The sequence below is a fragment of the Manis javanica genome, chromosome 2 (assembly GCF_040802235.1).
Source record: "Manis javanica isolate MJ-LG chromosome 2, MJ_LKY, whole genome shotgun sequence".
NCBI lineage: Eukaryota > Metazoa > Chordata > Mammalia > Pholidota > Manidae > Manis > Manis javanica.
In genome coordinates this window covers 73,958,389-73,980,606 of record NC_133157.1, presented here as the reverse complement: position 1 = coordinate 73,980,606, position 22,218 = coordinate 73,958,389, and the positions used below count along the sequence as shown (strand labels likewise).

General features: G+C 34.6%; 1 protein-coding gene across 3 annotated transcripts in view; it reads right to left on the bottom strand.

Moving 5' to 3' along the window:
* VPS13A (vacuolar protein sorting 13 homolog A) overlaps positions 1–22,218 on the bottom strand; it is a 233,046-nt gene that overhangs the window by 52,414 nt on the left and 158,414 nt on the right. For all 3 annotated transcript variants that reach the window (XM_017674002.3, XM_017674001.3, XM_017674000.3), the window contains exons 54-67: positions 20,326–20,558; positions 17,099–17,252; positions 16,447–16,593; positions 16,171–16,252; positions 15,218–15,287; positions 14,211–14,316; positions 13,285–13,398; positions 12,039–12,184; positions 10,720–10,801; positions 9,765–9,878; positions 2,423–2,498; positions 2,174–2,337; positions 1,823–1,868; positions 1,597–1,720 (exon numbers count right to left, since the gene is read on the bottom strand). In XM_017674002.3, the coding sequence (XP_017529491.2) occupies positions 1,597–1,720; positions 1,823–1,868; positions 2,174–2,337; positions 2,423–2,498; positions 9,765–9,878; positions 10,720–10,801; positions 12,039–12,184; positions 13,285–13,398; positions 14,211–14,316; positions 15,218–15,287; positions 16,171–16,252; positions 16,447–16,593; positions 17,099–17,252; positions 20,326–20,558 (1,658 nt within the window). The remainder of the gene's footprint in view (positions 1–1,596; positions 1,721–1,822; positions 1,869–2,173; positions 2,338–2,422; positions 2,499–9,764; positions 9,879–10,719; positions 10,802–12,038; positions 12,185–13,284; positions 13,399–14,210; positions 14,317–15,217; positions 15,288–16,170; positions 16,253–16,446; positions 16,594–17,098; positions 17,253–20,325; positions 20,559–22,218) is intronic.

Genomic DNA, 22,218 nt, shown 5'->3' with positions numbered 1-22,218 from the left:
TTTTTTTGCAGAAAGTGACAAACTGAAAATTCCTATGAAAATTCAAATGACTCAGAGAATACCTAAAAAATGTTTTAAAAGAAAGAACAAAATCATTTCCTGATTTCAAAACTTACCACAAAGCCACAATTATCAAAACAATGTGTTATTGCCATAAGGATAGACATATAGATAAATGGAATAAAACTTAAGTCTAGAAAAGTCTCAGATTTACAGTCAATTGATTTTGGAAAAGGATGGCAAAACCATTCAATGGGGAAAATGAGAAGTACTTTTTTTTTTGCCTTAAAGTCTGTTAATCTAATATATAATTATCTTCTTCTGTATACATAACATAGTGTACATATGTGCATACACACACACACACACACACACACTATATATATAGTGTGTGTGTGTGTGTGTGTGTGTGTATATATGTAGGATATAAACAGTATATCCTATTCAGAAATAATATGACATTGAAATTCTTAATGCTAATCATTTCCTTGTCAAATTTCAACTCACTATAAATATTAGTATATTTTGGTTCCAATGTTTATATACAGTTCAATTAGATTTACCCATATATTTATATTCTTGTCTTTGATTCTAGCAACCCGATCTCTTCTTGTTTTAATGGCCTTCTTCACAAGTACATCCTTTCATATTCCTTAGTCTTTATTTTTTCTAAAAATGTTTTATTTGCCCTTAGTCCTTAAAGGTAATGTAGCTAGGTACAGATTATAGTGTTTTAGATGAATAGAAAGTTACGCTAGCAGCTCTAAGCAGACACCTGCAGAGCTCTCTGTGTATTTGAATTCCTTATGTTTCATTGACTTTTGAGCTTTTCCAATGACAACGACTCAATAGATTGTATTCCTGAAACTGAAGTTATAGGTAGAAGAGAATGAACCCTTCTTTCCTGTCTTAATTCTAAATTACAGAACTAGAAACATCCAATCATGGAGAGCAGTAGGAAATACTAGCTTAGGAGCAGCTCCTCTGATGACAACAGGTATCCCCACAGAACAGGAAGCAAGAGGAAATACAAAACGCAACAGATTAGGGGGATTTCTACGTTAGGTCTCATTAGTACAAATTTAATAAATTTTTGGATATGTTGCAAATTCTACAAAAGAGGTAATAATAAAACAACTATTAATACTGAAGTTTAGTCTTATGCCAAATTTAATTTGGAGGAATAGAACATTTTAAAATAATTTGCACAAATGAAGAAAAATAGAGGGAAACAATAAGCAAAATAAGATAAAAATAAAAAGACAAAAATAAGAAAAAAAACCAGGATAAGATCACAAAAAAGAAGAGAGAAAATGGTATTTGCTAACTTAAGCAAGCTTTTTAGTTACCTTGAAAAGCTTAAGTTGCCAAACCCTTCCTGCCACTGCTGCCAGGAATGAACAACAGATAAAGAAGAACTCTATAAAGTTGAAATGATGCAATGGCAACAACTTTAAAAATATCAAAAGGAATTAGGAAGATCATATGCAACTTGCCTATTATAGGCTTTATAACTAAGTGCCTCAAGCCAAGCAGCAGATTTAATTTTTCATGGTTTAAGCATTTTACTCATATCCTATATCAAAGAGTATTTACCTTTTTATTCCCTGAAATGTACTGCTGGCCATGTCTATGATGCCTCCAGTTGGCCTGGCCACTGCTCCAACTAAACCTTTCCCAACACCTTTAAAGAAACCAGCTGCTCCTTCTTTCTGAGCTCCTAAAAAGAAAAAGTTTTAGACAGTTGGATCAAACATGAAGAGAGAATCAACTTGCAAAAATCTTAGTAATATGTATTATCCAAAGGAATTATTATACTTGCCTTTGATTGGTTTTGTAACAATTCCTGTTATGCCACTTACAAAACCCTAGAGGGAAAGCACAATTGGAAATTTACAATACTTTCACATGATATTTTGAAGAACCAAGTCTGGTTTGGAAAGAGTTCTGCTTTCTGAGCGATATCCTAAGAATTGACATATTTCCTAAGAATTTTATTTAAGCAGAATGATTTTGGAGGTTACTAAAATATTTTATATAGGAAACAACTGCTCCTCCATTATCTAAATAAAACTTGAAGGAGTAAAAAGTTATATGTCTTTTTCCTCATTCACAAAATGTGGCTTTAAAAAGAAACTCCCTAAAATGTTCACAATCCTATGAAATTCCTTACAGAAACTAAGCCTTTTCCTCCACGAGTGATGCCTTCCCTGAGACCAGCTGGTTGCTTATTCATGGCTTCTCTTCTCTTCTGTTGGTAGTCTTCATCCATAGTAATAGCTGCTACCCCTTTAGCCATAGCACTGGTGATTTTGGAGGCTGCGCCAGCTAATCCACCTAGTGAAATACAGTATCTTTAGTAAGGGCAACCATGTCCTTCCTCTCTAGCTTATTCATACATGGTGGGCACTCCATTTCTTACCAACAGCTCCACCAACGAGGGCCTTCAGTCCCAGTGCCATTCCCTCCACAAACTCTTCAGGACCCTGAATGGCTCCCTAAAGGGTAAAAGAATAATAACAAGATTGTATTTACTTTTAGAGTTGAACTTATTGATATAAATAAGGAAAGAAGTGGTGACAAAAAGAATAAAGATTTTCCAGAGGAAGTAATGCTAGTGAAAACCTTCACATTAGCAGAATTCTTGGAGATATTTTATGACATTGAAAGTGCAAAGAGTAAAACATTGAAAACTGATCCATACTTAGAAGTATGAAAAAGTATACAAAAGATGCTTGCTCTCGGGGGATCACGGGAAGATAGCGGCATGAGTAGTTCAGAGGAAATCTCCTCCCCAAAACATATATATTTATGAAAATAAAATAAATATCACTATTCCTAAAAGAGACACCAGTGGATGCAGTACAACAGCCAGGATACATCTACATCTGTGAGAACTCAACATCACACAAAGGGGGTAAGATACAAGCCACGGCCAGGCGGGACCCAAATGCTCCCCCACTCCAGAACCCGGTGGGAAGAAAGGAGTTGGAATGGGGAGGGAGTGAAAGCCCCGGACTGCTAAACAACCAGCTCTAGAAATCCACACTCGGAGTGCAGACACAAGGTGCACAGGGTGCTGGAAATTAGAGAAAGGGAAAAGCAAAACCTGTGGGCAGGTCCCCACAACTGGTGCCCCAGAGACAAAAGAAAAGCGAGTGCTTTCTGCAAGTCTTAAAGAGACAGGGACCCCATAGCTGGATGAAGTCATCCTGGCACACTTAGCCAGCAGCTGGGAATCCCAGGGAACCTTAGGTGCCCTAAACCCCAGGGAGGCAGCGCAGCTCTGAAGCTGCTCACAGCACTAAGCAGCCTGCCAGTTGCTCCTCCAACTGGTGTGGACCCCGACACAGCAGCCCAGTAGCGGAAGAGTGGAGGCGCGTGCCGGGGCAGCGGCATTGGAAGGGACCAGGAGCAGATCGCATGTGCCAACGGCACCAGAGGGGACCAGGAGAGGCTTGTGTGAGCCTGCAGCGGCGGCAACCAAACAGCCCGGGTGCAGCTCGTGTGCACCAGCGGCAGTGGAGCCAGAGAAGCCCAGTAGAGGCCCACGTGGGAGAGCCCCGCGCACACCTGCAGTGGAGCCAGAGGAAGCAGGTGCACTCCCAGCAGCCGACCAGAATCCAGCCCAATGCACAGCTGCCTGGGCCAGACCCAAAGGCTGCTGCTGGCACACAGCTGCCCGGCAGGGGCGCTGATATCATGGAGGAGTGCACCTGGCATGCCTGCCACTCCCCGCAGGGCTCCACGCTGCTCTGACGGAGGCCCTGCACACAGCAGCTTAGGGGAATAACCCGGTGGCTGCTCCAGGAGTGCGGGTAACCGACACAGGCAGCGGAGAAGGGCAAGGCATCCAGAAAGCAGGAAAGGACTTTCTTCTCCCAGCTGACAGCCACCGCTATCAACATGAAAAGGCAAAAAAATTTAGTCCAGTCCAAGATAGTTCAGACAACACCTGAGAGAGGAGCTGCAGAGACAGACTTAACCAGTCTCCCTGAAAAAGAATTCAAAATAAAAATCATAAACATGCTGACAGAGCTGCAGAGAAATATGCAAGAGCTAAGGGATGAGGTCCAGAGGGAGATTACAGATATCTGGAGGGAGATTACAGAAGTGAAACAAACTCTGGAAGGATTTATAAGCAGAACTGATAAGATGCAAGAGGCCATTGATGGAATAGAAACCAGAGAACAGGAATGCATAGAAGCTGATTCAGAGAGAGATAAAAGGATCTCCAGGAATGAAACAATATTAAGAGAATTTTGTGACCAATCCAAAAGGAACAATATCTGCATTATAGGGATACCATAAGAAGAGAGAAAAGGGATAGAAAGTGTCTTTGAAGAAATAATTGCTGAGAACTTATCCAAAATGGGGAGGAAATAGTTGCTTAGACTACGGAGGCACACAGGACGCCTGAGAGATGAGACCCAAAGAGGACAACACCAAGACACATAGTAATTAAAATGGCAAAGATCAAAGACAAGGACAGAGTATTAAAGGCAGCCAGAGAGAGAAAAAAGGTCACCTACAAAGGAAAACCCATCAGGCTATCATCAGACTTCTCAACAGAAACCTTACAGGCCAGAAGAGAATGGCATGATATATTTAATGCAATGAAACAGAAGGGCCTTGAACCAAGGATACTGTATCCAGCATGATTATCATTTAAATATGAAGGAGGGATTAAACAATTCCCAGACAAGCAAAAGTTGAGGGAATTTGCCTCCCACAGACCAACTCTACAGGGTATCTTAGAGGGACTGCTCTAGACAGGAGCACTCCTAAAAAAAACACAGAACAAAACACCCAACATATGAAGAATGGAGGAGGGGGAATAAGCAGGGAGAGAAAAAATAATCAGACAGTGTTTATAATAGCTCAATAAGCGAGTTAAGTTAGACAGTAAGGTACTAAACAAGCTAACCTTGAACTTTTGGTAACCATGAATCTAAAGCCTGCAATGGAAATAAGTACATATCTTTCAATAATCACCCTAAATGTAAATGGACTGAATGCACCAATCAAAAGATGCAGAGTAATAGAATGGATAAAAAAACAAGACCCATCTATATGCTGCTTACAAGAGACTCACCTCAAACCCAAAGATACGCAGATTAAAAGTCAAGAGATGGAAAAAGATATTTCATGCAAAGAACAGAGAGAAAAAAGCAGGTGTTGCAATACTAGTATCAGACAAAATAGACTTCAAAAGAAAGTAACAAGAGATAAAGGACATTACATAATGATAAAGGGCTCAGTCCAACAAGAGGATATAACCATTATAAACATATATGCACCCAATACAGGAGCACCAATACATGTGAAACAAATACTAACAGAATTAAAGGAGGAAATAGAATGTAATGCATTCATTTTGGGAGACTTCAACACACCACTCACTCCAAAGGAAAGATCCATCAGACAGAAAATAAGTAAGGACACAGAGGCACTGAACAACACACTAGAAAAGATGGACCTGATAGACATCTACAGAACTCTACATCCAAAAGCAACAGGATACACATTCTTCTCAAGTGCACATGGAACATTCTCCAGAATAGACCACATACTAGGCCACAAAAAGAGCCTCAGTAAATTCCAAAAGATTGAAATCCTACGAACCAACTTTTCAGACCACAGAGGTATAAAACTAGAAATAAATTGTACAAAGAAAGCAAAAAGGCCCACAAACACATGAGGCTTAACAACATGCTCCTAAATAATCAATGGATCAACAACCAAATTAAAATGGAGATTCAGCAATATATGGAAACAAATGACAACAACAACACAAAGCCCCAACTTCTGTGGGACGCAGCAAAAGCAGTCTTAAGAGGAAAGTATATAGCAATCCAGGCATATTTAAAGAAGGAAGAACAATCCCAAATGAATAGTCTAATGTCACAATTATCGAAATTGGAAAAAGAAGAACAAATTAGGCCTAAGGTCAGCAGATGGAGGGACATAATAAAGATCAGAGAAGAAATAAATAAAATTGAGAAGAATAAAACAATAGAAAAAATCAATGAAACCAAGAACAAGTTCTTCAAGAAAATAAACAAAATAGATAATAAGAGAAAAAGAGAGTCAACACACAACAAGAGAATAAGAAACAAGAAAGGAAACATCACGAAGGACCCCACAGAAATACAAAGAATTATTAGAGAATACTATGAAAACCTATATGCTAACAAGCTGGGAAACTTAGGAGAAATGGACAACTTCCTGGAGAAATGGACAACTTCCTAGAAAAATGTAACCTTCCAAGACTGACCCAGAAAGAAACAGAAAATCTAAACAGACAAATTACCGGCAACAAAATTGAAGCGGTAATCAAAAAACTACCCAAGAACAAAACCCCCGGACCAGATAGATTTACTTCGGATTTTTATCAGACATACAGAGAAGACGTAATACCCATTCTCCTTATAGTTTTCCAAAAAATAGAAGAGGAGGGAATACTCCTAAACTCATCCTATGAAGCCAACATCTTCCTAATACCAAAACCAGGCAAAGACCCCACCAAAAAAGAAAACTACAGACCAATATCCCTGATGAACGTAGATGCAAAAATACTCAACAAAATATTAGCAAACCGAATTCAAAAATACATCAAGAGGATCATACACCATGACCAAGTGGAATTCATCCCAGGGATGCAAGGATGGTACAACATTCGAAAATCCATCAACATCATCCACCACATCAACAAAAAGGAGGACAAATACCATATGATCATCTCCATAGATGCTGAAAAAGCATTCGACAAAATTCAACATCCATTCACAATAAAAACTCTCAACAAAATGGGCATAGAGGGCAAGTAACTCAACATAATAAAGGCCATATACAATAAACCCACAGCTAACATCATACTGAACAGCGAGAGGCTGAAAGCTTTTCCTCTGAGATTGGGAACAAGGCAGGGATGCCCACTCTCCCCACTGTTATTCAACATAGTACTGGAGGTCCTAGCCACGGCAATCAGACAAAACAAAGAAATACAAGGAATCCAGATTGGTAAAGAAGTCGTCAAACTGTCACTATTTACAGATGACATGATATTGTACATAAAAAACCCTAAAGACTCCACCACAAAACTATGAGAACTAATATCAGAATTCAGCAAAGTTGCAGGACACAAAATTAACACACAGAAATCTGTAGCTTTCCTATACACTAACAATGAACTAATAGAAAGAGAAATCAGGAAAACAATTCCATTCACAATTGCATCAAAAAGAATAAAATACCTAGGAATAAACCTAACCAAGGAAGTAAAAGACCTATACCCTGAAAACTACAAGACACTCTTAAGAGAAATTAAAGAGGTCACTAACAAATGGAAACTCATCCCATGCTCCTGGCTAGAAAGAATTAATATCGTCAAAATGGCCATCCTGCCAAGATTCGATGCAATCCCTATCAAATTACCAACAGCATTCTTCAATGAACTGGAACAAATAGTTTAAAAATTCATATGGAACCGCCAAAGACCCTGAATAGCCAAAGCAATCTTGAGAAGGAAGAATAAAGTGGGGGGGATCTCACTCCCCAACTTCAAGCTCTACTAGAAAGCCACAGCAATCAAGACAATTTGGTACTGGCACAAGAACAGAGCCACAGACCAGTGGAACAGAATAGAGACTCCAGACATTAACCCAAACATATATGGCCAATTAATATATGATAAAGGAGCCATGGACATACAATGGGGAACTGACAGTCTCTTCAACAGATGGTGCTGGCAAAACTGGACAGCTACATGCAAGAGAATGAAACTGGATCACTGTCTAACCCCATACACAAAAGTAAATTCAAAATGGATCAAAGACCTGAATGTTAAGTCATGAAACCATAAAACTCGTAGAAAAAAGCATAGGGAAAAATCTCATGAACATAAACGTGAGTGACTTCTTCATGAACATATCTCCCTGGGCAAGGAAAACAAAGGCAAAAATGAACAAGTGGGACTATGTCAAGCTAAAAAGCTTCTGTACAGCAAAGGACACCATCAATAAAACAAAAGGTATACTACAGTATGGGAGAATATATTCATAAATGACAGATTCGATAAAGGATTGACATCCAAAATATAGAAAGAGCTCATACATCTCAACAAACAAAAAGCAAATAATCTAATTAAAAAATGGGCAGAGGAGCTGAATAGACAGTTCTCTAAAGAAGAAATCCAGATGGCCAACAGGCACATGAAAAGATGCTCCACATCGCTAATCATCAGAGAAATGCAAATTAAAACCACAATGAGATATCACCTCACACCAGTAAGGATCGCCATCATCAAAAAGACAAACAACAAATGTTGGCGAGGTTGTGGAGAAAGGGGAACCCTCCTACACTGCTGGTGGGAATGTAAATTAGTTCAACCATTGTGGAAAGCAGTATGGAGGTTCCTCAGCATGCTCAAAATAGAAATACCATTTGACCCAGGAATTCCACTTTTAGGAGTTTAGCCTAAGAATGCAGCACTCCAGTTTGAAAAAGACAGATGCACCCCTATGTTTATCGCTGCACTATTTACAATAGCCAAGATATGGAAGCAACCTAAATGTCCATCAGTAGATGAATGGATAAAGAAGATGTGGTACATATACACAATGGAATATTACTCAGCCATAAGAAAAAAACAGATCCTACCATTTACAACATGGATGGAGCTAGAGGGTATTATGTTCAGTGAAATAAGCCAGGCGGAGAAAGACAAGTACCAAATGATTTCACTCATATGTGGAGTATAAGAACAAAGGAAAACTGAAGGAACAAAACAGCAGCAGAATCATAGAACCCAAGAATAGACTAACAGTTACCAAAGGGAAAGGGACTGGGGAGGATGGGTGGGAAGGGAGGGATAAGCACGGGGAAAAAGAAAGAGGGCATTACGATTAACATGAATAGTGCATGTGGGGGCACAGGGAGGGCTGTGCAACACAGAGAAGACCAGTAGTGATTTTACAGCATTTTACTATGCAGATGGACAGTGACTGTGAAGGGGTATGTGGGGGAGACTTGGTGAAGGAGGGAGCCTAGTAAACATAATGTTCTTCATGTAATTGTAGATTAATGATACCAAAATAAAAAAAAATAAAATAAAAATAAAAAAAATAAAAATAAAAATAAAAATAAAAAAGATGCTTGCTCTCTACTGTTGTTATATGATGAGAAAATAAGCACAAACTACTTTTGATAATGTTTTTAAAAAAATTAAAACTTCAATTCTTAATATTTCTAATGTTTTAAATTACAGTGTACAAAATGAGTTCATTTTACTTTATTTTTCATTTCCTTCAATATTCATAAGTGAACAGAGGAGAATTTTGAATGTTTTGACAAATTTTTTAGGGACATAGAACAATGATAATTTTTGCTATTATTAAGATTGCTTCGTATAGAGTCAGCTTATAGTTACTTTTACTGTTCCACACTACTGTGCAAAGGAAGCCTGCCTATCAATGGTGATCTTCTTTCTCCTATAGTGTGAAGTCTACCCACCTTTAATATTGCAACAGAACACTTAAAATTTAGTATATCTTAATGAATCTTAAGTTTAAATTTTGAGAGAAAAGGTAAAAATTTCCCCCCAAATTTCTCAAAACCTCTTACCATTGTTTGATGCAAAATGTCTTTTTGTTGCATTTCCCGAAACCTACTTACACCTACAACTCAAGTTAACAACTAGAATTCATTACTTATTCAAAAGTACTAGTGTCATATATTGCAGAAAGCAAGGGTAACTATTTTACCTGATAAGGTTCATAAAAAAATGCTTCTACACCTTCAGAAAATTCTCTAATCAAGCCAAAGGGATTTCCCAAAACTTCAAGTCCAAGAATGAGTACATACATCTGTTTAATGGCCTAAAAATAAAATATGAACATTAATCAATTAAAATAGTCAGACAGTTTTTTTTTCTTATATTCAGTATATACATCCAGTTTTTTCTTTTTTTAGGCTAGCACTCTTACCACCAATTTCAACACCTAAACCATACCACTTTACTCATCACTAGCCTTACTTTCTAAAAAGCCAATCTGGAGTTAAGAGTGTTAGAAATAATGTGATATTTACATAAAGCTTTAGAATATTCAAAGTGCTTTCACTTGTACAACTGTGTGTGATAGTTGTTATGACCACCGTCATTTTATAGAGAAACATACAGGTCAAATGATGCCCAGGGTCACATTATGTGTAAATAGCAAAACTGGTATCCAAACCCAGACCTCTTGAGTTGTTCAGAGATCTGTCTAGTAAAAAACAGCTGTCACAGATGATCTGTAGGTCATAATATACAGGAGTCTTTTTAGAAGTGGAAAAAAATCCACTAAAACAATATATATATCCGACTCAACAATTCAATTACATTAAAAATATTCTGCGTTCAAGAGTTAGTTACTAATAAAGTTTCCCTTGAACCATTTTTTAAGTGTGGTTAATTATTTAATATATTATGTAAAGATTTATGTCTAGGCCACAATGATCCAGAAAAGATTTCTATCAGTGGCTAAAAAATAGAAGCACAAAAGTTGACATAGTGGCTGGGCTCAATTTCTTTTTATAACTATGAGGAAAAAAACCATGTTTTAAAATTTTGAAAATGGCTATTTTCTTCCTTGCCAAATCTACATTATATACATACAGACACAAATAGTTTCACTGTTTTATATTACTCTGTCCCTTATAAAGTAATCTCAGACAAACCTGTTTTGAATAGTGTCGTATTACTTCAGACTGTAATTCGGATGTTGTGTGGAAACGATAGTTGAGTTCAAAAAACGCAAGCCTGAAAAACACATATACATGTATTAATGTGTGTGTATGTGTATGGATAGAAGACAGGAAGAGAGTGAGAAGGAAGAGAGGGAGGGGAGGGAGAGTATGCTTTAATATTAGTCAATAGTTTCATTTTCTTTAGAATTTTTCTCTAACTTTTTCCCTTTAGTACATTTATACATGCCAATCTGGAAAATCTATTCTTTTACATACATCTGTACATCCTGGTCAAAGAAATCTCTAACAATCTGATAAAATCTATGGATCTTATACTCAGAAAGGCCACCAACATACACTCTTTTCCACATAATTTAGGGGATTCAGAGGCCTCTTGGGTCCCATTCACATGAACTGTATTTCTCAACTGTGTCCTATCATGGCCTACACAGGAAATGTTTTACACACTGAGAAAAATGGAAGTAGTGGCTTCTAAAAAGAGCCAGGGTTCAACTGCTGCAGGTCCTGCCTGGTCAGCTGACAGCTGAGGAATCAAGATCAGTTTACTTATAAACTATGTACGCATATACCCAGCCCACTGACTGGGAAGTCCCAGGCTACAAGATCCAACAGCAAGATTACAAATCTCATCTTAACCCAGATATCTTCAAACCTAAACTCCTCCACCTGACAGTTGCATCTAAGGTTAACTAGGTTTAGAGTTACTTTGTACTGGATTCACTGATTCTTACTACTGTTTTTGGTAGCAGTTCTAGGTCCTAACTGAAAAGGTCATTCTCATCTGAAGTCTCCACTCAGACTCTTTGAATCCCTCTTGTCAGACACTCTAATAGCTTCCATTCTGACTCACATTAAAATAAAAATTCTTGACTGTAACATCTAAATTGATGCCTTCATTTCCCATGTCATGACATTCACTTTGTTCTAGTCACATATGTTTTTGAAGAATCCTGATGCTACAGCCCTTAAAGCTACAACTTTAAAGAATTACATCCTTCAAGTACCACACCTTTGGAGCATACACAGCTTCTTACAAGTCCTTCCCTGGGCCAGAAAGGCATTTTATAATGTACAAACTTGTATGGCCTCTGTCCCTCTTTCTTAAGGAAATTATTTAATAATTATTCTGTTACTTAATAGTTAAGGGTTAAGCAGGTAATAAGTTACTTAAGTTATACTGTATTAAACAGCAAAAACCATATTTTGCCTATGATTTACCAACTTTTTCACTTATAAAATTTTTAGGTAAACATAAAACAGACTTTTCTGGATTTGAGTATTAAACATACTTAAAAACTACATCTTGTACATCTGTAAGAGTGGCACCAATACTCTTCAGCAGAAGATTTAAAGAATGAACTGCTATCTGTCCTCCATGTTGTTCTGAATCTTTAGCTTCTTCTCTACCCGAACTCAGTGAAACACTTAAATGCAGCTAAAGAAATAAAGAGATAATTTAAAGGACCATTTTCATAATGACAGTTTGAACTCTTACAATTTAATCTCACTTTAAATACACCACACCATAAATTTCAAAATTATCTGGATCATGCCAAAATTAATGAGTGTAAAGTCAAAAGAAATTAATACAGTTTTCAAAAAATTTTAATGCAGCAATATGAGATGATATATTTAATTCAATCCAATTATTTTGGTAAACCCATGTATTTTTTAATAACATTAACAATCCAAGGTTGAAGTTGTTGCAAATAACCCAAATATCCCCCAAAGTAAATGTTTTAACTATTAGAATTAAGTTAGCATGGTGAAGCCAGTTTAAAAAGCACTTTTGTATTGTATACATATTACATACTATGTATATAGTTGTACAATAATTTTCTTCAAGTATTAAATAAGTGATTCATAGAAACTTTGTACTAAGAACTTTATTTAGTTCTATTCAATCTTTAATTCTTAAATCAAGGTCACTTTATAAATTAGTTTAAAGCTAACACAATAGTTAATAATACTGTACTGCATATTTGAAAGTTACTGAGAGTAGATCTTTAATGTTCTCATCATAGGGAAAAAAGATTTGTTACACTCTGTGGTGACAGATGGTAACTAGATTTAATGTGGTGATCATTTCATTCAGGTTAAGAAATATCAAATCCTTGTGTTGTATACCTGAAACTAATATAATGTTATGTGTCCACTGTACCTCAATAAAAAATACACACATCATACACAAAATTTTGAAAATTGTCATTAAACACTGTAACAGAAAACTGAGGAAACATTGTTAGATCAAAGATACAAACATATGAACACATGGTATAGGTGGCTTCACTAATATTTCCACGTGATGAAAAATTATTTTAAGTATAAATAAAAATTTTAAAGGACTATTCTCTTGTTTTTATAATTTATATTTAATTATATAATTTAATTTAATCACATTTATATTTGTAATTGTAAAGTTACAGAATTTATGCACTATTAAAGAACAAATGCTACATCTTCCCAAACAGATCAAGTCAATTTACTATTACCTAGATTATGAAGGGGAATAAAAAGGACTTATCTTTCCCTTACCTTGATAGGAGATATATGAAAGTATTCATAGAGACTGACTGGTGATGAATCTACTAATGAAACTGTTTTAAATTCTTCTTGGAAAGCTTCTATATCTCTTTGAAAATGTTCAACCTATTAAGGAATGTTAAAATGTTAAAAACTTTAAGGCACCTATATGCATGAATACTTAAGCCAACAGCTCAAACACCGCAGAACACTCTCCTCCAACATCCAGACTCAACATTTCTCATGTTTAGAAAGTTATGACTTCATAAGTGAGTCTAACATCTTTACTGTTAGGAAAGTTCTGTCCATCACTCACCAGTTGATAAATATATCTTCTGTGCTTCCACCCAATCCATTACAAAACACTAAGCTTTTCTTCATGTGACTACAGAATTTATTTCAAAAAGCCACTAATCCAATCCATTAGCACTTTTTTAGAAAAATGTTTTACATCATAGTCTACTTGTAGCTTTTAGCTTAATACCTTATTGACATCTACAGAAATCAGTAATACAATCAAAAAAAGGGAAGGCACTGAAAATAATTTTGCATGAGGTGATTATTGCTTTCATTCTTGATTATCAACACTACTCTTCCACTCAAAATGTAAGTTACTTCTGTGTGTTGAGAAATAGCCCAACGTTCATATTTTAACCTATGAACAAAAGCATCAAAAGGATAGTTTTATTAAAAGTATATATTTGAAAATTGACTTTTGGAATGACAGTGTGAGGAACTCTGTAGACCAGCTACCCAGGGAAACTGGTTGAATTTATTTTAAAAAAAACATTTGGTCTCCATGAATGGTCTTAAGGGTATGAGCAAATGAAACATCTATTAAAGAAAAACAGTAATACCTTTAAGAATTTGTAATATCATTTTTAAAGTCCTCCTCTTTCCCTAATCCTTCCCATCAATGCCATTATTTTAAGTCTTACCTCTGTTTTTTCAGTCACTTCAGCTTCTGTCATAAGTTCTGCCAAAGCATAGATAAACCCAAGATCTAGCCTGAGATCCATCTCTTGGATCAATACTTTAAAGTATCTGAATTACAAAGTAGAAAACATTTAAAAATCATCAATTAACTGTACTGACAAAATTAGATGAGAAAAAAGTATTAGATAAATTAGAATGTTGAAACTTAGGATTTTCTAAATGAAATGAACAAAAAATGTCATGGTGACATCGTTCATAATAGCAACAAACTCAAAATATGGAAATGCCTATAGAGAGGACAGTGTTGAGTACACTGTGGTATACAGACATATAGCAGAATATTATATATTAGTAACATGAATAAACTCCAGCTACATACAACAAAACTAATAAATTTTAGTAAAAAGTTGAATGAAAAGAGCAAGTTCTGGGAGTATAGGTACAATCTGAAGAAAAATTTTTTAATTAGAGGGGAAAAAAAGGAAAACTAAGGAAGCATAATGTTTAGGCACACATGTACAATTAAGACTATATTTAAACAAGCAAGGAAATGAGGACAGTGTTTATCTTGGCAAGAGGGGAAAGAAAACAAGAAATAGGGAGAATAACATCTAGATGGATGTTTCTATCAATGTTACATTTCTCAGACTGGATGGTGACAATTTGAAAATATTTTTTTTCTTGTTTCTAAAACAATATGCAGTAATTATAGACAACCTGAGAGAAAAGAAAAAATTAAATAATAACATACACATGATTCAGAAACAACTATTGTTTATACAAAGGTGTATTTCATTCAGAGCATTCTGACTCTCCAAGACTATAAAATGATTAACAGATTTTTCCTATGACTTTAATTAGTTAATAATTTAAACTTAAAAATTAAAATTAATTAATTTTGTTGTATGTAGCTGGAGTTTATTCATATTACTAATATATAAATGTCTGAAATTAACTTTTTTAGAGCACAATTAACACATATAAATCAAAACAGTACTAAGACACTTACTTAATACGTGATATCTGCGAATGCCCTGCAGATCTCATGACAATACTAACATCTGTAAAGGGCTTTGGTGCTATAAAAATTAATAAATGTGATTAATTCCATGTTTTAAGCCAAAGATAAGCATTTTCTTGCAATTTAATATACATGATAATGGCCAACCAAACTATTTAGTAAATCATGAGTATCAATTAAAATTACTATTTGCAAGATCCATTACAATCTTAATTTCATACTCCAGGATTGTTTTTTATTTTACCTATATTCACTTTAAGGATAACTAATCCTTTTAAGTTAATGATTTTAAGCTAGAAGTATGTTTTGTAATCACCAGGGAAACTTTGTAAAAACAGATTTCAGGGCCTTGCCCTGGACTTCTAGGTGGAGGGGCTTTGGCATGTATACTGATCAAAAAGCTTCCATGAAGATTGTGAATACTCCCTTAGATCTAGAGTTCAGACCAATGGCATGGAGATGGGGGGTGGAAAGCAAGAGGAGAGGGGAGGGAAGAGAAAGTGAGGGGGAAGAGATAGCAAAGAAAGAAGAAAACTGAGAGGGAGAAAGAGGATGGAAGAAAGGACTTAAAAGTTATTCTCATCTGGAGAATACAGAACAATTTCCGTGGTTAGAAAACACTCTAAATTGGAACTTCCTCACAGTTCATTCAAAGATCTTAGTAGCTTTTATATCAAGGGTCACAAATTAGTAATCTATTCTTTTAAATTAATATTCTTAAATTTTAAATACATGTTTTTAGTTAATTCTTCAAATATTCACTCTGGGTTTTGTTGTAGTTGAACATCTGTTAGTCCTTTTTCAAGCTGTTAAATTTGCCAATGATCCTACAGAAACTAAACTTGAGAATGGCTTCATTTCATATTTTTAAAGTAAAATAAACCTAAAAAGTAAAATAGCTAATATAACCATTTTTATGATATCCAAAAATACAAACAAACCTGAATCCAGGGTGACTGACTTGGGAGGTTTAACGGGATAAAACACAAATGGAAATATAGCACCATGTATTTGGTTTTGGATCTAAGAAAATAAAAAACAGGTAAGCATATTATAATTTTACAAACCTGACTAGAACAGGATTTAAGAAGTAGAAGGAATCAAAAAGTCTATTCCAACTCTAAAACTGAAGGACTACATTAAACAGACCATGGGAATAAGTTTGGTTTATTACTACCTTCCTTTGGAACTTAATTTGATTATCTTTTCAGACTCACCTGTATTCTGTAAATTTGAATTCTAAATGATGATTGATGTGCAGATGTACTATATTCCACTTTTAATGCTGAAATATAATTTCTCCGAATAGCTATTATATGTGGTTGCAGAATTTTCATATTACTACCATTAGGTGTGAAGCGAACCTGAAAAATATGTGCCCCCCCAACAAAAAAAAAAACATGGAATTACTCGTTATTCCTAATTGATTAAAATGATAAATCTGTACCAAAAAACTTTAAATATTAATTTAAAAAGTGAGCTAAATATTTGATTAGGTGTAGCTTGAGATCTTTATTAGCCCATATCTGTGCAATTCACAAAATATTCATATAATCCTTATAGCTTGGTTTTATCACTTTTTACATTAATTCACTAAAAAACTAGAGATAAAAATCATTTGAAAAATAAACAAGATATAAATAAAATAACTTATTGCCTTCTTGTTAAAGAAGGGAACACAGCATTAGCACCTTATGAGAAAGTCTTATGTTCTTAATATAACTATCCCTTTAAAATAGCTTATAAAGCATGTATAATAGGATTTATTGTTTTGTAAGGAAACCAGACTTTCCTTAAAAATTCACAGGTGATTCATTTAATTACAACAGATAAAAATTAAAACTTCACATTAATACTTAAAAGTATTACCGGAACATCAGGGTCCAACTCAATAACCTTATCATCTGAAGGTGAAGATTCAGTATATTCCTTAAATTCTTTCTCTAACTTCTCAGTGTGCTTTACACTCATGGGTTTCCATCTTGCCTTCTTCTTAGGTTTTGTCTCCCAAACCACATCAGAACTTACACATGAAAGCAAAAATCATGGTACTAATTTACAAACATTTTCATTGTAACTGGTTTATTACACAAATTATGAAACCAGTAAAATTCTGGAATATCTCAGTTATAAGCAAGCAAATTACAAGTTTTAAAACATGAATTCAATTAGCCAAAACATGTAAAACTTTTATAATAGCACTATTCAGGTGGTAGGAAAAATTAATGAACATCTGTCATCCTGGAGTTTTATTTTAGCTGAGTAACAGACAATAAATAATAAATTGGTATATTTTAATATAATAGGGGGTGAAAATGCTTTTAAAAGAAGAAAAAGTAGAAAGGGTAAAGTGGATCTAGAGTATTGGGATATGCAAAATGATAGGAGTTGCAATATTAAAATAGAGTGGTCAACAGGGGCCTCACTGCAAGGGTGATTTTGAGCCACCTTAAAGGAGGTGATGGTTATCCAGCAGACAACAGAAGAACGTTTCAGGGAGTGGGACCAGCTAGAGCAAAGACTTCAAAAGCAGAGCACACCTGGAGTGTATGAAGAAGTGCGAACAGGCTGCCATGCCTGGAACACATTAAGAGTAGAAGAAGAAGAAAGACAGATAATAGTAGGCCAAATAATGTAAAGCCTTGTAGGATACTGTAAGGACTTTGAGTTTTATTCTGAGGTGAGGAACCACTGAAAGATTATGAGAAGATTAGCTACATGATCTAACTTATTAAGCTTTGTTAAGAATACACTGTGTGTTGGGATGAGGGAAAGACAAAAGGGGATGAAGGCTAGAAACAGGCAAACACTTCAGGAGTTTAATGCAGTAGGTCAAGAAAGAAATGGTAATGTCTCTGCCTAGGTTGGTAACAAGAGGGCAGTGAAAAGTGGTCAAGTTCTAGCTTATTTTGAAAGTAGAGCCAGCATAGAACTTGTAGATGGATTAGATGTGGGGTGTGAGATAAAAAGAATGAAGATAATTCCAAAATTTTTGGCCGGAACAACCAGAAGGATGTACTGTCATTAACTCCAAAGGCAAAGCAAGTTTGGTAGGAGGTGATCAGGAGTTTGGTTTCACACATATGAAGTTTAAAAAGTCTCTTAGATATCTGAGTAGAGATTTTGTATAAGTAGTTGTCTTCCTAAAGATATTTTTCTAGAGACTTTTGGCATACATGTGGTATTTGAAATCATAACACTGAAAGAGAAGAGAAGAGGACTATGGTCTAAGAGCCTCAGGGCACCCAATACTAAGGAGATGAGAAGATAAGGAGCCAAAAAATGAGACTGAAAATGTTGGGACAGAAAGAAAAAGCAAGATGGTGAGGTATCCTAGAAGTCAAGTCAAGGAGGGATCTTAATCTTACCAACTTAAGAAACATGAGCACTGGTCACTGTACACTGGACCTGGTACTTAGGTCTCTGGTGAGCTTGACAAGACCAGTTTCATGGTATGTAGACTGCAAAATCCTGTCAGTCAAAGAAGACAGGTCAATTGTTCTTTTATTTTATCATCTTGGAGTGGTTAAAGAAAAAAAATGGGTAAAAAAAATTGGAGATAGTGAATATATTAAACTATTTTGTAATAGACATTACTTTTGGGGAGTTTGGCTATAAAGGGAAGCAAAGAAATTGGCAGCAGGGAAGGACTCCAGAGAAATTTTTTTAAGATTTAAGAGATTTAAGAGATAACACTGATGGGAACAATCCAACAGAGCTAAAATTGTTGACGTAGGCGAGAAAAGAAGAAAATTGCTGGATCTCAAGAAAGTAAGAGGAAATGGAATTAGTGAAAAAGTAGAAAAATATGTTTAAGTAGGAACACATATATCTGTAATAACTCTGGGAAAGTATGTCTGCATAGTATGTAGATAAGAGATGTGGGTGTGTAGCCAGGTTTGCTACTGAGGAGTAGGTTTCTGGTAGTGTTCTTTTGCTTGTTTCAAATTTCTCACTTAAATGGATGGAAGGCAGTGAGCTGGAGAGAGAATGGGGGTTTAAAGAGACAAGCAGTAATCTGGGAGACAGAGAGAGAGAGAGAACGGAACAAATCTAATTTGCTGAAAAATTGCTGAAAGACATATACAGAATAAAAAAAATCTATCCATATCCTAAAATTACTTCACTGTAGTAAATAAAAATATGAGTTAAGTCTTCTATTTGTTTATTCCTTCTAACATTTATATTCACTTAATAAACAGAAAGGTACGAACTATGTACCCCTTTGCAATCACATCACTTAGTATAGGAGATAGCATATAATAATAATAGGTTTAGCAGGCTTAAAATCTGTGGTCCATTTAACCTTTTTGTTTAAATAATTAACACATTTTTTGAGAACAATAAAAATATCAAAGAAAATACTTCTTAATATTCCTTTTTAAATGGCATGGATTCCCAACGAGAAGGCAAGGCATTTCTAGATGAATTTACATAGGAAAACAAATTAAATCTGTATCATATATCTTTAACATACTATTTATTTGAGAGTTTAACTTAAGTATGAAGATTAAAACTACATTATCCTGGTTATATGGACTGGAAACTAGAAATGTTCTCAAATTAGGCACTAATATATATAAATTAATTTAAGTATTTATGAATAGAAATATTAAAAGCAAAAGGGAAAGAAAATAATTTTACTGATGATGACTTATATAAGGAATGATAAATACAGTGCTACCTTATTAGATCTTAAAGTTCCAGGGTCAAATTAGTAAGTGGTTGTTTTTGTTCCTCCAACAACTATTTACGGAGAATCTACAGTGTGTCCTGTGCTGTGGTAAGTGGTAATGAACAATTAAACATTTCCTTATGAGATGTTAAATAAATAAAGTATACTTTTGATAAGGTGAGTAAATCTAATTTTTAGAGAGCTAGGCAACCAAGAACATAATGAGATTTATAAATTTTATTTTTATCTTTATTGCAAAAGGCAAAAAAAAACCCTCAAATACTCTTTTAAATTAGCATTACATTAGTATCAATGAATAGCCAAGACAAATTTAGACTATAGTATTTTAGATTTTACAATCACCATTCTTAATGATTAAGAACTGATCATTCAAATTTACTCAGATTTTAATGCATCTAACCTTGTAATGCCAATATAGGCTACTTCTTGCTTTGTGTAATTGTTGACGAGAGAAATTCCAACATCTTGTAATGCCAACACAATTTCTTGCTCTGCTAACTCCACTTTCTCACTTTCATATGTCACTTTAAATACCCTTGGATCTTCCGTGAATAAAATAATGCGTTGTAAGCCTTCAAAGAATGAAACTAAATAAATGGTCTCTTTCCCCAAATTTATAGGTGTCATCATGTCCTTAAAAAAAAAAAACACCAAAAAATAAGAAATTAGGGCTTGATCCGAAACAACATAAACCTAGATTCCATATTTGAAAAATGAGAGAATAGTAATGGCATGCCCCTTCATAGGGTGAAAAAAAACTAAATGAATTAATATTTGTCTAACATTTGGAAATTTGAGTAATTAAAATCATTTGATGTTAGCTTCTGCCACTATTATTATAAAGCTATCAGTCAAAGAAGACAGGTCAATTGTTCTTTTATTTTATCATCATAATAAAACCTAATTAAATAGTCTTCCTTTGTAGGCTAATCAATAACAGAAAGTAGTATTTTTTCTGTTTTATTCTAATATTAAACAATGTGATGTAAGTTAAAAGTTGTTGAGAAATTTTCATTTTCTTACAGAGCTGAGTTTTTTTAATAGGCTAAAAATATCTAATACCTCAGTTGCATTTCTACAAAGCATGGATATTAGCCATTAAACCACAGAATTTATATAAACCACTGAAATTAAAAACTGGGAGTTGTTACCATAAAATCAGTATCTAGGAATAATCATGCTACTTATAATACTTTCTAAAATAAAATACATAGAATTGAGAAACAAGGAAACTAATTTCCAAATAATTCTGAAGTTTTCCTAATCCTTTGCAGTGGACTTCAGATTTATCTTTATAAATTCAACTGTCATTATGATATATATATATGCAAAAGTACTAATTAACAGACCAAATAAGATGATTTTCATATTAAAATAAAATCTGTTTTCCTAGATAAATCTAGTAAGAATGAAAAATATGAAAGTTGTTAGGTCAATTACAGGCAGCCCTATCAAATACATTTAAAAAAAAAACAACCTATACTGAACATCACAAGTAACACTGGAAGACAATGAAAAAGTACCACTAATATGCTAAAAGAAAATAACTCAATCCAGAATTCATGACTCAGCAAAAAAAATGATCCTTCATTGAAGAAAAGTATAAAACTAAAGATGCCCTAAGACAAATAAAAACTACTAAATTTCTCCATCAAGAGAGACTAACTCAAGGAAATTCTACAGGAGGAAATAAACCACTGGTAAAAAGTGATCCAAAATGGATTCCTGAAGCAAGAAAGGAATGTTACACAAATAAAATAGCACCTCTGTGAGAGAAAACACTTTGTAAAATTCAATATCCAGTCATAATCAAAATTTTTGGCAAACAATGAGTAGATGAGAAGTTTTTTAGCCTTTTATCAAACTCTCTAAAATTAAAAAAAAAATTCAGCAAAGATGACATTTAAAGGTGAAATGTTGAAGGTATATAATTTAAGATCAGACATAGGCAAAGATCATCTGCAAACATCATGTTTATCCAGAAGTATATAGAGATTGTAGTCAGTCCAGTGAGGCAAAAATAAATGAAAGATGTTAAGGACTGAAAAAGAAGGAGTGAAACTCTCATTATTTGTAAGTGCCATGACTGTCCATACAGAAAAATAAAAAGCAAATAATATTAATAAGATAATTCACTGAGTTTTCTGGACACAAAATCAATACACAAAATGACATTACATTACACTCCCATATGCTAAAAAGTTTAATTTTAAAAAGATATCAGGAGTTTCTGCTCTGGGAGTTGATGACGAGGTGGTCTCAGACCAATTAATTCTCTTGCTAAGAACAAAAG